Source organism: Maniola jurtina, chromosome 14, assembly GCF_905333055.1.
Source record: "Maniola jurtina chromosome 14, ilManJurt1.1, whole genome shotgun sequence".
In the NCBI taxonomy this organism is placed as follows: domain Eukaryota; kingdom Metazoa; phylum Arthropoda; class Insecta; order Lepidoptera; family Nymphalidae; genus Maniola; species Maniola jurtina.
In genome coordinates, this window is record NC_060042.1 from 2,843,715 (window position 1) to 2,861,413 (window position 17,699).

A 17,699-nucleotide genomic window follows, 5' to 3' on the forward strand; every position below is an offset into this window, starting at 1 on the left:
ATGGAGAACTCTCAGGCATGTCGGTTTCTTCGCGATGTTTTCCTTTAAGCAAGTGATATTGTGCGTGTTCGAACCCCCGACCTTCCGAGCAGGAAGCAGACGTCTTAACCAATAAGCTATCACTTCAGTTGAAAATTTTGCGGTGTATATTGATAGGATTTCCGCGATATCGTCCCGCGAACGATAAGCCCCGTGTCCTGAGTTCATTCACTCTAACGCGTGTTGGATCCCGGCGTCTGCATTAATCGCAACTTTGTCTCAGATTTTCCTTAGCACACCAACTCCAAATTCCAACGGGCCATACCTTTTTTTAACCCCCGAGCCAAAAAGAGGGGTGTTATAAGTTTGACATGTGTATCTGTGTATCTGTCTGTGGCATCGTAGCTCCTAAACGAATGAACCGATTTTAATTTAGTTTTTTTTTTGTGATCGAGAGAGTGTTCTTAGCTATAATCGAAGAAAATCGGTTCAGCCGTTTGAAAGTTATCAGCTCTTTTCTAGTTTTCTTATAGAGGTTTTTATGTCGGGGGTTTTTAAATTTTGAGTTATTAAAGCTTTTATTTAACTTGTAATGTTTTGTTTGTATGCTAGTTTGTTTGTTTGGGTCAAATCTTCCAAGTTGAATTAGAACCACTTCCTCTTACACTACGGAGTTGGATTTCATACATTTGTGTTTTTGATTTACATGTTGTTTCAGTTCGAATGATAATGCATTTTTATGGTAAATATGACGTGAATCGATATCACAGGATTCGCCCCAGAAGAAGCGTTGCCTTCGTTTTTTACGCTATAAAGGCGTTAATCTTTCTCTACCGCATGTGAATGCATCGGTGTGCTAAAGGTGTTTGTGCTAATATTTACACGGGTCGCTATACACTACGTGAGATATTATGATTCGAAATGTTTACATCGGTAAAGTTTAAAATAAACGGAAATGTTGTGTGGAAATTTTCATTGTTCAATCTTACGCTAAATATTATAAACATAAATAGGTATCTAATGTTTTTCAATTAACTTTTTTTATTTTATATTCTGATACAAGTTAGCCCTTGACTGCAATCTCACCTGGTGGTAAGTGATTATGCAGTCTAAGATGGAAGCAGGCTAACCTGGAAGGGGTAAGGCAGCTTCCATTAAACCCATACCCCTTTGGTTTCTACACGGCATCGTAGCGGCACACTAAACCGCTTAGCGGCACGGCTTTGTCGTTAGGGTGGTAACTAGCCACAGCCGAAGCCTCCCACCAGACCAGACCAGAAATTTAGAAATTATAAAATTCCAAATCCCTGTCAGGAATCGAACCCGGGACCTCCCACTGGTCTTACCACAGCGCTTATCACTGCGCCAGGGAAGTCGTCAGTGTCCCTGTAGTGAATAAAAAACTAATTTAGATTTAATACAGTTTCACGTACTTTTGTTGTCTTCACCTAGGTAGTTTTCTATCTATATTAGTCTTTTAGGTAGTACGTACATACAAAATGCTCTGGCACTTTTTCCGAAGCTTTTTACTCCATGATTAATAGAAGTCGAACAACGTATCCCATACTCTATAGATAGTTGGACTCCTTTGTGATCGGACACTCACCTTTCCGAAGGTCATTTGAATCGTTTACCTCTACATATTCGAGTCTGGTTTTTTCTAAAGGTCTTAGCGTTTGCTCCTTAGAAACTGGACCGAAATAGCGATCACGAAAAACAACCTGCCCTTTAAAAATATCATAAAGAAATTTAAGAATATCATAAAGTATAAACTAAAAGAATAATATGTAAATTCTCACGCATTTTACCTGACTATTGTTACAAAAGGTAATTATAATTATTATTTGGATCGCATTTAGAAGTTTTTAATATCGGTAATAAATAATTTTATTATTATTGCATATCACAGTTCCAATTCACTTTTCAGCCGATACTTTTTTCATTACGATACTTTTTATTAAATAGAATAAAGAAATCGCTTTTTGAACAAAACTTTAATAAAATCAATATTTGTGTTTCAATGAAAAATTGGAAATCATATTTTATTATTCAGTACAATTTTATTTTGTGTCGTTGCGGTTTCTATTGTAAGAGATGCTGCGTAAAATAATCTGGTAGCATAACGTACAGTTTCTAAAGTTTTTTTTGAACTGTGACAGTTACCTAACGCTTTGGGTGCATCAAGAGCATCTATTACATTATGTAACCCGTATTGGCACATTTTTATTGTATAACACGGTCGAATTAACTGTGCACCTGAAGTCGATGAAATCACATTGCGAGCGAGAGAAATTGATACGAGAGACCTAGCGAGAGAGCGGGAGAAACGCATTTCATTAAGGTGCACAGGTAATTCTACTGTGTTATAATAAAGGCGGATATAAAAGGGTAAATTGTCACCGAGTGCAGTTGAGCCTTATAATTGAAGCCCCATAGAGACTGCTCTATCGAACACCGCCTGCATCCAGGGGCTTAGAAGCCGTATGCAGCAGGTTCGACGAACGCCTGTTTTATATCCAAACGCCTATCGAATCCTGTTTATACGGTGTGAGAATGCATCAAAGATATTGACAAATATGATAGTGAAGTAGTAGTGATATAGAGAATCCTATCTAAAAAGATTGCTTGAAAATATGGCTTTACTGTTGAGAAGACTTTATCTGTGGCTAGTTACTATACTACCGTCTAAGCCGTGCCGCAAGGCGATTTATCCGGTACGGTGCCGTCTAGAAACTAGAAACCAATCAGAAGCATGGGTTTAAAGAGTTTCTTTAAACCCATAGGTAGGTAGGTACCTCTGATTGGTTCCTCGTTTAGCAAACAACACACTTTTCCATTTATGATATAAGCATTGATGTATGGATATGGATTTGTTTAGAGTATTTTGTCTGTGTTTAGCGATTTGCTAGTTTTGTCGCAAAATCATTTGTTCCTTAGCTATGATTAGCCTCCAATTGGTGTTGTGGCATTGTTTGATTGGGAAATCGGTCCTGCCATTTTGCTCGTTTGATACGCCGAGCATATCAACATTCCAGCTCAATTTAGCTATTGATTCGTGAGTTTTATGATAGATTTACGATTACGATCACGGGATTGCCTGTTGCCGTTCGCTCGTAAAAATCATGGGGTCGTAATGGTTTTATGGTGCAAACGAGGAGCTGTGTGATGGACAGCTGACCACCCTGGTCAGTACAATACTGTAATATGTACCACACACATAAGGTACTGTGATGCAACACGGATCACGATGCAATATTCATCATCATGAGCAACCCATCGCCGGCTCACTACAGAGCACGGGTCTCCTCTCAGAGTAAGAGAGAGAAGTACAGTATTACGTAAACTTATCGAAAAATCCTAATAAGTGCAATATAAAGGATCATTTAAACGATAAGAAAGTTTCTGCGATAAAAAGTAACCTATATCCGTATACGGGGTGCAAGCCATCTCTGTACCAAATAGGCGATACCCGCAATTTCATCCACGTGGATTTACGAGTAGGTTTTACAAATTCTGTGGGAACTCTTTGATTTTCCGGGGCAAAAAGTAGCCTATGTCTGTCCTTGGGGCCGGTATGTAAGTTAGCACTGTAACACGAAAGCTAGTACATATTTGTAATTTTTATAAGTATAGGCATGGATTTAAAAGGCATGGATTTAAAACCGCCAATAGCTTCAACATTATTAAATGGCGGAGAGGTGTTACACGCCTTTGTTAAGGTCGATTCGGACGTGCAGGTATGCTATCGCGATAACTGTTTGTCGGGCCAACTTTAGGGCCCGCATAAGTATGCGATAATCATTTGCCATGCATGAGCTAGCACTGGAATGTTCTGCCATAGTATGTTTTTGTACTTTCTATGCTGCAAAAACATCTCCCGCTTTAACGGTGAAGGAAAACTTGACATGATACAGAGATTACATAGATTAAATTCATAACTCTACACGGGATCAAATCAAACTATGCATATAAAATAATTAATCAACAGTAATTCGTAATTTTGTAACTAGGTTCCGAGTAATATTTCCGCACAAACAGATTCTCAATGACAGCCGCGAATCGTTCCGCCACTGGTGTCGAGAACGCTTGCTCCATTTCCTACAGATTGCATAATGCATAATACCCACTGCATGAGAGAATTGATTTTCACTTTCACATCCATTCATTGGTATTGTTTTGATGTCAACATCTCAGGCTTATGATTCAGTTTAGTTCAACAAGCCGCGAGTTTATTTAGAGATTTGTTTTCCTGTCTTCTATCTGCGATCAGTCCTTGGACTACACACAGATTTGGGTTTATAAATGATCACAATTTATATTATTTAGAGAACGAAATATTCTTCTCATTCTTTTAATCTTGGCAGTCATCATCTTCATTATCGACCAATAGACGTCCACTGCTGAACTTCGGTCCATTGTAGATTCTTCCACACGCCATGGTCATGCGCTGCGTGAATCCAGCGGCTCCCCACGATGCGATGTCGTATTTATGCCTAGTGAGAGGTCTTGCAACGCTGCGCTTTCCAGTGTGACGTTTTTTGCAACTTCCCTAATCGTCTATCGATTTTTCGAACCATGTTTTAGATTTTGTGTACAATTCCTTTTATGGATGGCAAAAATATTTTGACTACGACTTGACAATAGCTCTCATCTGATGATGATTATCCTATTTTCTGAAAATTGTTCAATTCAACTTATCATGACATTATAATATTATCATGCGCCTCTCAACAAAAGTACTCGTTTCCATAAAACCGCATTAATTTTGTGTGCTGAGACGTGAGCGAGATGCAAAGCTGTTAGTTTCAACTTTCAAGTACAAAGGTTATCATCGAGGTTATGATTGGATGTTTCAACGGTATATTGTATCCGTTTACCAGACGACTTCAAGTACTTTCGTAACAATGATTTTTCTTAGAAAGGTTAGGTAGGTTATTTATATTCAACAAAACTCTTCATACTGCTACTAAAAGTTAAAACATGAAGACAGATAAAATTGCTTCCTCTCTTCGTCCTACCGCGTTGTCGGTTATTTGACTTAGTTTTATCGACATATTTGAGCTCGTTTCATCGTTCGCTATATTTTGTTTTCGATAACAATCTCTACATACCCGTATATCCACATTTGTGTACAGTCGTAAATTTCATCGCCTATATAAACGCTTGTTTTTTTTTAAATAGACTAGCGCTTGGCAGCAATCAGACCTGCCAGCAAGTCCTTTACTTAAGTCAAAGGTCATCTTAACTCATCGCCGACTCACTACTGAGAACGGATCTTGTCTCAGAATGAGAAGGGGTTAGACCATTACGCTGGCAAGTGCGTATTGACCGATGCAGAAGCCGAAGGTGCTTTCATTTAAAAGTACTTAAGTAATGTAAAATCGTTTGTCTATTAAGTCGTTAGGACAGGAAAAACTAATAGTGGCGCTCTGCCTCTATCCAAACCAGGTACAATGAGTCACACAAATGCCTTCACAGTCACCTGCCTCCATAACCAGGCTATTTGTGAACGTTTCTGACGTATTCGCAACCTATACATTGACGTTTCTATAGGCACCCGCTACTCCATTCACTAGTGTTAACGGGACTTGTGAAGCATCCAAATCGATTACCTAGTTTGTTTACCTTTAAGCATATCATAATCATATTGTTGAGTAATTCGTAGTCTTCGTCATACTATGGAGCGACATTGTATATTCTTAAACTGGTTATCAAAACTTGATTCATCTCTTATGCTTTGATGGTAACATTGCTTTTTTAACTAGTGTGAATTTTTTTTAAAACAATACAGGGATATTTTTTAATGTTCTCTACGTCAAGACAATATTTTATCGGATAAAATACAACCATCTAAACCCAACTTCGCACTATTGCCTTTCTAATGCAACGAGTATGGGGCACACCGGTTGGATGGTTTCAAAGCCTGTAACTGTCATAAGTACAAACATTTTAAAGGTTTTATATTTTAGGATAGTACAGAGCAACAAGCATCACATATTTCCATCATGAATTTTGTTGGAATATGATTTTAGGACGTGTTTTTATACTTAACCTTTATGATATTTTATCGTCGCCGCAAAGATCAAACTATTATTATCACGACAGTCATCAACAAAATCGATTGTAGGTATTCGGTGACTCGCTCTTATCAATATAAATTCTAGCTACGGATATGAAGTCACTTTCTACCTAAACTGTCATGACATGTTAACTGATAGCATAGAATCCAGGGTAACTGGAATTTCTAGACTTACTTTCCAACAGCTGATAGGTGGCCGCACCTTTTTCGAATCTGACGACACCGTCTAATCAAAATCGAATTTGCCGAGTTGCTTATTCAACTTCATGTTCTATACGTTGGTAAAACGCTACAAACATTACCCAGTTCAGTGAAGTTAGCCGCAGGTCTACGCCAATTTTTTTTTTTGCAGCTGGTAATTTTTTTTACATTTAGGCTAAGGACAAATTAGCGGCATTCCGCACACAAAGTTTTGTCAATCTGCGCGGAAAAGATTATTCAACTATCAACAAGAGATAAAACTTCAGCACTGGCACTATCATAAAAATTATAGAAACGTTCAGAATTTTCTTGCGCACGTTTTTCTGCTCGTAGACTTCCGTGACTCGCAGAACTAGACGTGTTCCTAGCCTAGATTAAAACTTTTTTCCCCACCCTTGATATTATCAAAACACGCTTTAGTGTGACGCTAAGATAGATATAAGTAGAAAATTTATTTTTATTCAACTAAAATTTTACAAGAATTTACTTTTGAATCTAAGTTCGTCTAAGACAATACAATTTAAAGCAATCAATCGTAGCCTGCGATTTTTTTTCTTTTGAAATCAATAAATAAATAATAAATATTCGTATTCTAATTGGTAGCCATTTTGTAATACTTAGGTTAAATTTTACAGTTTACAGTAGCACTACAATTGTTGTTATTGGCTGAATGGATTGCTCAATCACAACAATTGCCAAGATAGCATAAAGCAATACCAGCTCTAATATTTGAATGTTTAAAAACTAATACAAACGTAAAGTGCTCGCCGTTTCCTTGTTTAAAACCTGACCGGCATTTTTAAAAACCTGTTCTAGTAATGAATGGAAATTGTCACACATAATAGTCGGTGGATTTTCCTAGGTATTTATCATTACATAAAGGAACTATCGATATACGTATCCTTAGCGACTACAGCCATAGTAGATATGTAGTAAACGCCGGCGTTTGCGCAGATGACTCTACATCTATGGTTCGGCCTCACTATCGAATGATCGTGATGATAGCGAATTCGCGCTAAACCTTTATCTTTAAATCTTTTTTTTGTCTAACACACCACAGGAAAAACTATACGCTGTCACAGACTGTTGCGTCTGCCGGCTGGCTGATTTCCCAAAATTTAAAAGTTCGCCAAACAAAATATTCGCCGTCTCCCGAATGGGGTGGCCAATTGATTTGCCGGCCCGAATTCGGATCATTTACCGATAGTAGAACCGTATCGTTTAAAGATATTTATTTCTTACTAGCTGTGCCCGCGACTTCGTTCGCGTGGAATCAGCGCGCTTTATATAGCCACTCGGGCGCGAGGTGTGTAGTACGTACTCTGTACGTTAAAAATGTTCGCCGTGATTCTTTAAATTTACATAACTTTTTTATTTATGAACCGATTGACATGAAACAAACACTAAATGTTAAGTGAAGCTTACTACAATATATTAGTGAAAACCGTATCTAAATCGAATAAGCCGTTTCTGATATTAGCGTGCACAAACACACAGACAAACAGACAAAAAAAAATTAATTACAATTTCGGGTTCGGCATCGATATAATAACAACCCCTGCTACTTTTTTTTTATATATTTCCATTGTACAGACACCACTTTTCTACAATTTTATTATATGTATAGACTATACTCTGCAATGTATTGTATTGTAGCCTCAGCGATCAAGTTCACGGTCTTTGTGATGATTATCAGTAAATGATTCATTATAATATAATGCCGTGTTGTAATTACTACGTGACGGACATGAAATTTAATATTTTCCTTGAATGCTTCTTTTTCAAGTGATATAAGATATTATAGATAATTTCTTTATTGCGTTTTTTATGCTTAATGATTGACGATGCTTCTAAATTAGGTTCCATGATGCAATTAGCAACTTACTTCTTGCAATTAGAAATCGTTTGTGAATATCTACTTAACTTTGAAGTCGTCTGGCAACTATGCCTTGAAATGAAATCTTGGAAGGTGCTAGATCAAAGAAGAAACACTGTTTGTTAGAGAAAATATTTACGTTGAAGAAAAATATCTTTCTGAAACCATATCAGAGAGTTCTCCATAACATTCTCAAAGATGTGTGAAGTCTGCCAATTCCCATATTTTGCTGGTGGTAGACTATGACCTTCTTATTTTGACAGGGGACCCATACTTAGTATTGGGTCGGCCATGGGTTCATGAAGATGATTTTATTAGGTACATACCTACACTAAGTTCAAAACATTGAAGATGCGCACCGCATCTTTCGCAACTAAGAGACGGTTGCAAAAGCTAAGATTCACTTTGCGTCGATGAGCCATCAGAGTTATCTTACGTATGCACCACGCGTCTATACATGAGTAAATACCCATATTGGATTCGACACAGGCACAGTCCTCAATGGATGTTGGATGACGATTATATTCACGTCGTTATGCTAGGTGTATGGTAACCCCCCGTTCATACGTCGTCGTCAACGTCAAGTTTTGTCGGATCTACTTTTTATCGGATCCTGCAAAACTGGATAGCGTGTTCACACGGCCGTCCTGCGTCTTCGGCGCCAGAAATCTTCCCGCCCGCACTTTTGCTGTTCTGTTTTTTTTCGAGATCCTTAATCCTAGCTTGTGTGAACACGTGTATAAAAATACTGTTACCACTAAATCGGATCCTGCATTTTTAGTAGGTAAGGCCGTACCGTATTGTAGTCGCAAAATCATATAACTTAACAGGATCCGTTTTCTTGCTGGATTCTGCGATCGTATGCTGTTGTGAATGCGTGCTTTGGAATACTATTGCCACAAGGTCGGATCCTACAAAATACAGTTCCGGCAAAGAATCGGATGTGTCAGTGTGAATGGGCCGTACCTCGATGACGATTATAATCACGTCGCTATGGTAGGTATATGTGGTATATGGTTACAATGGACGGGTGTCGCACATTGTCCGGTCGCTGGCCGGAAGCGGCGCAGGAAGCCTGTCGATAGGTACCTCTCATGCAGAAACAATATGACGCGTTCCTAATTTTGTAACCTTATCACAATAGTAAATTATTTATTATTGTTTTAATCATCTGTTTTATTATTTTGATACCTAACCGTTGATGTAATCGATGTAACAGTTTTATTTCATTCCCAGTTTCATTATTATTTTGCCACTTCTTAGAGTTTCCATTTATCTAGTTATAGGGCTTTATAGCCATTAAAGAATCTCTATAACTAATCCAATATCGCCTAGGATTATTTAGAATCTCTTAGGAACAAAATATAAATAAAACATAATCAAAACAAAGTAATTCTACTAACTATGCTATGTATTATAATCTAGCCTACCTTCATCAGCATATTGAATTATTTGAATAACATTCCTGTATAAAGTAAGCCAATTATATACAAGAGCAAGTCGATTATAATAAAATGTTTATCATAATTGGGTTACTACATCAAAAGGGGTGTTTTATTTGTACAGGGGTGAACAATAAGCCCTCTCTCGCCCCTCTCGGTAATTTATAAGCCCCCTTGATTACATTAACTTGTGTAAGACGGCTGTCGGGAAGTCTACGGCTTCGGTAAATTAAAAAATGAATTCCCTTTTGTCGCAAATTCATATTTTTAATTAGACCGTTTTAATAAAAGCGAAATTCTTAAAATCTTTACCATTCTTATTTTTGTGTCTTTACCGAAAATTAAATTATTCCTGAGTCCTGACTAGCTTATTCCCGTGGCTTCGTCAGCTTGGATTTAAGTTTTTCAAAGAGCCTGTTGGAATATTTTAAAATCCTTCCTCATTAACCTCGAGGGTACTCGAGGAATATGTCCTCCTTTCAAATCTCTGTGTCCACCATTCTCCTCTTTTTTTTCTTCTTAAGTCCAATAAAGAGGATTTAGATGAGCAGCAACCTGATAATTAATTGATCTATAAACCTTTAGTAATCTGAGTGCTACAATCTCTCACTCTCACTATTGGCGAAAATGCACTGTCAAGTACCTAAGTATTATTGCTGCAAGTTGCAACAGTGCATCGATGTAACAGCGCATTTTGGCGAATAGTGTAAGTGCCAAGCCAATGGTGATTGCGATCGCCATGCTGTAGTTGTCAAAGTAGCGATAGGACTACCGCTGGTCTAATATTTCATTTGGTCCTTCAAACCGGACAAATGTCTCAACAATCATTGTTTGAGACACTATTGGTGACACTATATCCTTCTTCTTATCCTTATCCCACGCTATGTGGGGCGGTCGGCACAACATGTCTTCTTCATCCACTCACTTCTGTCATAAATGAACACACTGTCTACCCCTTTTAAACAATAATATATCCTCTTTCGGATTGCGTCAAAGGGGAGCCACGATCCTCAAAATTGAGGAAGCGACGCAGGAAGAAGAAGAGATATCCTCTTTCACGTAATCCATCCACCTTTTTTTTGGTCTTCCTCTCCTCTTTTTTCCTTCCACATGCATATTCAAAATTCTTCTAGTGACATGATTTTCTTCCCTGCGCATTACATGCATCGCAAATCTAAAATAAGTATTTGCGCGTTTATTCATTCCCATAAGGAAGTACATGTTAAATAACAATAAAGCGAATAAACCTCGCAGTAATAAGACGGCTGAGCGAGCAAATTGTGCACTCTGCAAAATGATGTCATTTGGCAACGAAAGCTGTCGTACGGCACCGAGCTACTGCGGTCTGTGACATCATGATGCCTACGCCCGTCGCACGCCCGTGCACCGTGACAATAAATGATAACTAAAGTGAATTACCGTCAAAATAGTTAAAAAATTACGAAGGAAGTTCGTTTCGAAACCCTTAGTAATAAGCTGATTCCCTGTTCTGTGCCGAAACTATTAGCCATTAGGTTACAACATGGGGTTATTAAAACGGCGGACCAACAAATTCCTGAAAGACCGGCAACGCATTGGCGGTTCGTCTGGTACTGCAACTTTTCATGGGCGGCGGTACTCTACTCACTTAACATCAGGTGACCCGCCTGCTCGTTTGCTCGCTATTTAAAAAAAACTTTGCCGTAGTCCGGTAAAAACAGAGCATTCAATCCAGTTATTAACACGAACACGTTACATTATGAGGATGCTAAATAATAGAGAACTGTCAGTTTGCCGCTCTAATTGACGCGAACTGATTAAATTCCGCGGTGTGTCATCCTCCCGGTTTATGTATGAATGAGGCATTATTTGCATTATCTAATTATTCCGTAATAACGCGCCCGCTAATTTAATACTGTATGCCAATCGTGGATGAAACGTGCACAACTTTATTGTTGTAAATTTTATTGAATCATCTCGTATATTTTATTTTATGATCACAATTTAGAGATAAAGTTCGTCCTATCCATACTAATATTATAAATGCGAAAGTGTGTCTGTTACCGCTTCTGCTTTACCGATACTGACGAATTTTGGTACGGAGATAGCTTGCACGATAACAATACATAGATACTTTAAAACTATACAAAAGGTGCAAGGGCGGCCTTATTGCTAAAGCGATTTCTTACAGGCCACCTTTGGTGAAAGGATCGGTTAACCATTTACCCAAGCTACTTCTCAAAATAGCAACCTAATCCCCAGATAGGCTATTATAACGGGACAGAACCGGTCCATTAGTGCCGAGGTTTCGGTGCACATGTACCAGCCGGTCATGAACACTATCAATAAAATGTTTAATCTTGAACCTACTCGTATTCGACTATCGTATGATAACGATGACGCCAGGCTGCACCTTAGATTTTATGGACTCCGGGTACAATTATTACAAGGTTAATTTGTTCTGGTTATTTATGATTTAATTGCCTGTAATATATAAACTAATTATCACAACTATCTACTAATTACCTAACAATATAGACTTATATGCCTAACAAAAATAATAATTTGATCCTACAAATTATTATATAATAAAGAAAAGTGTATCTTAAGTAGTGTGTGTGTGTGTGTACGTGCGTGCGTGCGTGCGTGCGTGCGTGAGTGTTTGTGTGTGTGTGTGTGTGTGTGTATGTATTGAAGACTTTGATAATAATTGTTATTGGTATCTAATAAACTCCATTTATTTAAAAATCCCTACAAGTTCTTTCAACAATGTCTATCAGTTGATAATAATGATGATTATGATGATAGAAAAGGCGTTACAAAATAGAGACTTTTAAAATTAGAAGTAGTGCCTTAGCTATCTCTAAATCTTTGAATAGAAGTGGAAATATGTTAATTGGTGTAGATAAAAAGCACACAATATGATAAAACAAATATTTACGGCAGACTTTGTTGATGATGGCTCAAACTCGAACGCGTTAGCCCGTGATAAGAGAATACATTAACATTCATTTGTGTTTACACATACACTACATTAAGCTTAACGTGCACGTGATATTATTTCGGCTGATTTATATTAGGTACTAGCTTATGATCGCGACTTCGCCCGCGTGGACTATGCCCCTATTTCACCCCTTAGTGGTTGGAATTTTCAAAAATCCTTTCTTAGCGGATGTCTACGTCGTAATAGCTATCTGCATGCCAAACAGCCTGATCCGTGCAAGTTTGAGCTGTGCATTGATACTCGTAGATCAGTCAGTCAGTCACATTTTTTAGATATCTACAGAAACTTAGTATCCATGCTAATGTAAAAGTGTGTCTTTCTGTCTGTCTGTAGGAGATGTTAGGTTTCATAGCCCATCCGTTAAACCAATTTTGAAGAAATTTGTTCGGAGATAGATTGCATAGACTACTTTTTATCCCGAAATATCCTTCCTACGGGACTTTTTGGGAAGTCACGCGTTCACATTATTAACCTTTTCGTGAAATACAGGGGTCGATTACGGTAATTGACAGCTTGTGTTACGATCGCAATCACCTCTGATTGGCTGACACTCTTTCTCTACTTTCTAAAATACATAGTTGCAGCAGCAATCCCATAAATTCAGTTAATCACAACAATTGAGATTGTAACAAATGTAAATTAAAAATTAACACCCCCGAGCAGTGAAGGTTACAGTAACTAGAAAAGAGCTGATAACTTTCAAACGGCTGAACCGGTTTTCTTGGATCATAGCTAAAAACACTCTCGATCAAGCCAGCCACCTTTCAAACCAAAAAAAATTAAATTAAAATCGGTTCATAAGTTTAAAAGCTACGATGCCACAGACAGATTCACAGATACACACGTCAAACTTATAACACCCCACTTTTTGGGTCTGGGGTTAAAAATTATTGCAGACCAATATGATACAAAATGAGAATTTTTAAATAATGTTGATATGAACTCCGCGACTCGTGGGATAGTTCAGTTTTCAAAAATTCCTATTTCTAAACATTTTACAAAAACCAACTATATACGAGTAGGTATGCGCAGCAGTCTTAGCACTAGTAATAATATGCTTACATAATACATTGTCCATTCATATTTCGCAGAATGTATGACTAGCTTTTAATAACATAATATCAAAACAGCGCAAAATATAGTTTTGTGTGTGAAAAATTCCCACGTAGTAACGTCGCAACTCGGTTAATGTAGCAATATGATATATGTATCATCATTTTTATGTAACTTGGTAAGGTACCTAACCTATTAAATTGTATACATGGTGTAACCAGAACGCTAGCAAAAACGAAGACAGGTGTTATTACTGATGATCACTGATAATATACCATTTAAAAAAAACTACGAAAAAAATCCTGTATTTTTAAAGGTTCACAATATATTGCAAATAAAACACCTGACTGACTTTAGAGGTCATCGAACGTTCCGTAAATAGGTCACTTGAAGTCAGTGCTGCATCGTAGGTGGGGCATTGACCCGAGTTTTGTACGCTAAATATACTAAATCACTAAAACTACCTGATAATAAGGACTGTCAATCCGCACTTGGTCAGCATGATGGATTATGGCCTAAATTGACTATAGCGAATATATTATATAGGTTTTTCTTGATAAAAACAATAAAGAGAATGCTTTTGGTACTTTAGCACTCGGATCGAAAATAATCATTCTAATTTTTAATTCAAAAGTTTTTAACAGTTACAATTGGCGACCCTCCAAACCAGTATAATTCGATTGCAATTACATTTCTTCGGTTACTACCGCGAAGAGCTCCAGTAGGTATTTATATGTTAATAATATTATAAGTCGCGATCTTACAGCGTATAGATACCTACCTACTTTTAGTTGTACTTACTTTAGTTTTCCTTACTTTGCTGAAAACATAAGCAGCCCTTAAAGTCATTTTGGTTTATTGGTTTTTGCTTCAACAGATCGGCGAGATATTTTACATGACTATAGTTAAAGACCTTGACAGTGACATCTAGGCTACTGTATAAGTTAAACCCACGCGGACGAAAACGCGTTCATGAGCTAGTAAAATTATAAACAATTCATTCCTCAGAAGCATTATTGGCTGATTAAAATCATTTGACACGGCATCTTACGTCAATTAGACTAAATATTTACATCGTGTACCTACTTCCTGGCGTTTGTTACCACATCAACATTCAATAGAACGTTGAGACAGACATAAATAATATAAAATACAAAGTGATATATATAAAATTGTAAGTTGTGTATTGTATTTTATTGTAAGTTGTGTATTGTATTTTGCATTTCAATGTATAAAATATAAAATACTTCAAACTACCTATTCACTTGGCTCACATTTATAGAGCGCTATCTTTTCTACTCTCGTACGGTTTATATCTTCCGTCTTACTCATCACCGAGCATGAATTATTAGGTATATTGTACGCCATATGCAGCTATGAACGTAACATGTCTATTGTCTTAAGTAGGTACAAAGTCATTGCATAAAAATATGTATTCGAATACATAAGTAGTTCATGATATTTCAACTATACTCGGTACTTGAAGTCATCATCTTCCTTTACCTACACCTAATTTGAATTCATGTACAGTGCAAGTAATACCCTGTACTGGATCGCTGAGTCATAGCATCTGGTATTTTTGTCCATATCGTGACTCTACACACCATTGTTGTTAATACCTACTTCCAATATGTAAAAAAAAGTTGTTCCACACTTTTTTAATAAGCTTCTACGTACAAACCTTTAGCGTAAAGCAATTTACGTACAGTATAAAAATTACAAATAATTCTAGCATTTTATTTAGGGTAAATTGCAACTCAAAGAAAACATAACCTAGTGGTTAGAACTGTACGTGTATGTAACAGTTTTTCCTTTTAATTGTATAGACACAGATGATATCGTTTTTTTTTTCCTTGTCCACAGACAGTCCAACACGGCTTTCCACACAGAGCGTCAGCGCTCGCTTGGGACCCTTTACTGAGGTTGTCAGCGCTCGGCACAGCTACTGGTGCCCTCAAAGTGTACGGCCGACCTGGCGTCGAGCTGTATGGCCAACACACCAACCCTGACTCCGCAGTCACACAGATACATTTTATACCCGGTATGTTTCAAAGAATTAGCAAACTACAGTGATAGTGAGTACTGGGCAGGTCTTATCACTGAAATGACGCAGAGTTATGCTCTGGAGAGGTTACCGCGTACCGGTAAGCGCAGTGGATGACCTCCAGCCTGCTGGACCGACGACCTGATGATACCAGGAAACGGTGCTTGAGAAAGGCTGAAAAAGTCTGTCTGTCCGTCCGTCTTACTGCCTGTTATCTTTCTAAGGTCTATCCGTTTACTCTTATTTATTATCCCAGAAAAAACGGTTTTCACAAGATTTTTAAAACCTAAATCCACGCTGATGAATTCGTTTGTTATACTTTCTCAGAGAAAATTAATTCAAAGTTTGGATAGCCATATTTTCTTGAATTCGCATACATTTTTCACATTTACGAGTTGGACATGTTTTTCAAACAGCTGATATATGTGCGAAAAAATTAGTAGTCTGCAATTTACTAGACCGTGTCCGCAATCCGCGTATCAAATAGTGTAGTAACCGCACCTAACGTGAGCATACACGGTTGGTTAGAGCTACAGAGTCTAAAGTACAATACGACGTTTGTATATTAGGCCTTGGTCATCAAATTGTCGATATTTGTCTTACTCAGGCCTTTAACAATGACAAACATACAGAATAGGAATTTCCACGGCGATCTTCCGCACACCAAAAGTTTAGTTGAAATCTAACATTGTGTATTTAAGACTTGAGTACACTTTTACCAGTGTAATACTTACCCATTATTCTTTGGTACCTAGTTAAAGTATCGAAAATCTAATCTAATCAATGCCCAGCCCAAACGCTTGATAGCAAGTTATATCTAGCATAGTTATACCTCAATTTGGTAGACTTATTTTTTCAGTGTATTGTACTGATCTTGACTTTCGTAAGTGCTTTTATAAGTCTGAAACGAAGAATAAATAAATACAAATACAAATACTTAATAGAAGATATTTTAATAGTAAATTTTGTACAAAGGTTTACTTTATAAAGTAGACAAGGAATAATGCCGCATTTTTCGTAATTCCCACCAATTATGGAATAGAAAGGTTCCATATTTTCGCCGAGCGAAGCAAGGGGATTTTTTCCCATGTAACCTAAACTCTTAGCACTTATATGACAAGTCAAGAGCAAGACTACCAACATATTGCCTTTTGAGAAAATTTTTTGCCAGTCTTTTGAGGCCATATTATGTTACAATAGCCATGACCTATATTATAAATTAGCTGATTCTCGCGACTTCGGCCGCGTGAATTTAGGTTCCCGTGAGAACCCTTTGATTTTTCGAGGTAAAAAGTTGCCTGTGTCACTTCAGTTCTTAAACTATAACCATGCAAAAAATGATGCGTGATTGAAGGACAAACCAGCAAACAAACACACTTTCGCATTTATAATATAGGTAGTGCTGTAACAAATCATACTATTTTGAGAGCAGCTGAACACGAAGTCGATTTCTTCCCTACAACTTTGTTATTAAAAATTCATCATTATTGATTTCAGGTACTGGTCGGTTAATATCACTTTGCGACGACAACAGTCTACACTTATGGGAGATAAACGAGAAATCCCTTGTGGAGCTCAAATCCCATGCATTCGAAGGCAAAAACAAGAAGATCTCTGCGTTATGCGTGGAATCTTCAGGCAAGAACCTCCTTATGGGTACAGAGGGAGGAAACCTGTACACCCTCGATTGCAACGCCTTCACGATCAACGAAGATGTTATTTACCAAGATGTTGTTATGCAAAAGTAAGTGAAAAGAAATACTTTGGTAAAGCTGAATGTATAAGCTTGAATAGCAAGCTTCAGTTCCTGTTTGGGTCTAATCAGAATAATAACATTTTTTCTATAATATTTTCTATTAATCAATCAATAAGCATGTGATTAATCATGATCCTTTGCCGGTACTGAGTGTAGATCCTTCTCAGAATGAATTTCTAGGCTAAAAATAGGCCACCAGTGCGGATTGGTAGACTTCACACACCACTGAAAACAATATAAAGAATTCTCACGTATACAGGTTTTCTCACCATGTTTTCCTTCACCG

At 37.5% G+C, this 17,699-nt stretch overlaps 1 protein-coding gene across 5 annotated transcripts in view; it reads left to right on the plus strand.

Annotated features, from left to right (window-relative positions):
• LOC123871881 (lethal(2) giant larvae protein) overlaps window positions 1-17,699 on the plus strand; it is a 53,184-nt gene that overhangs the window by 11,066 nt on the left and 24,419 nt on the right. For all 5 annotated transcript variants that reach the window (XR_006797362.1, XM_045915904.1, XM_045915903.1 and 2 more), the window contains exons 3-4: window positions 15,477-15,654; window positions 17,155-17,401. Coding sequence is in view for 4 of the 5 variants with exons in the window: in XM_045915904.1 (XP_045771860.1) it covers window positions 15,477-15,654; window positions 17,155-17,401 (425 nt within the window). In the remaining variant the exon portion in view is untranslated. The remainder of the gene's footprint in view (window positions 1-15,476; window positions 15,655-17,154; window positions 17,402-17,699) is intronic.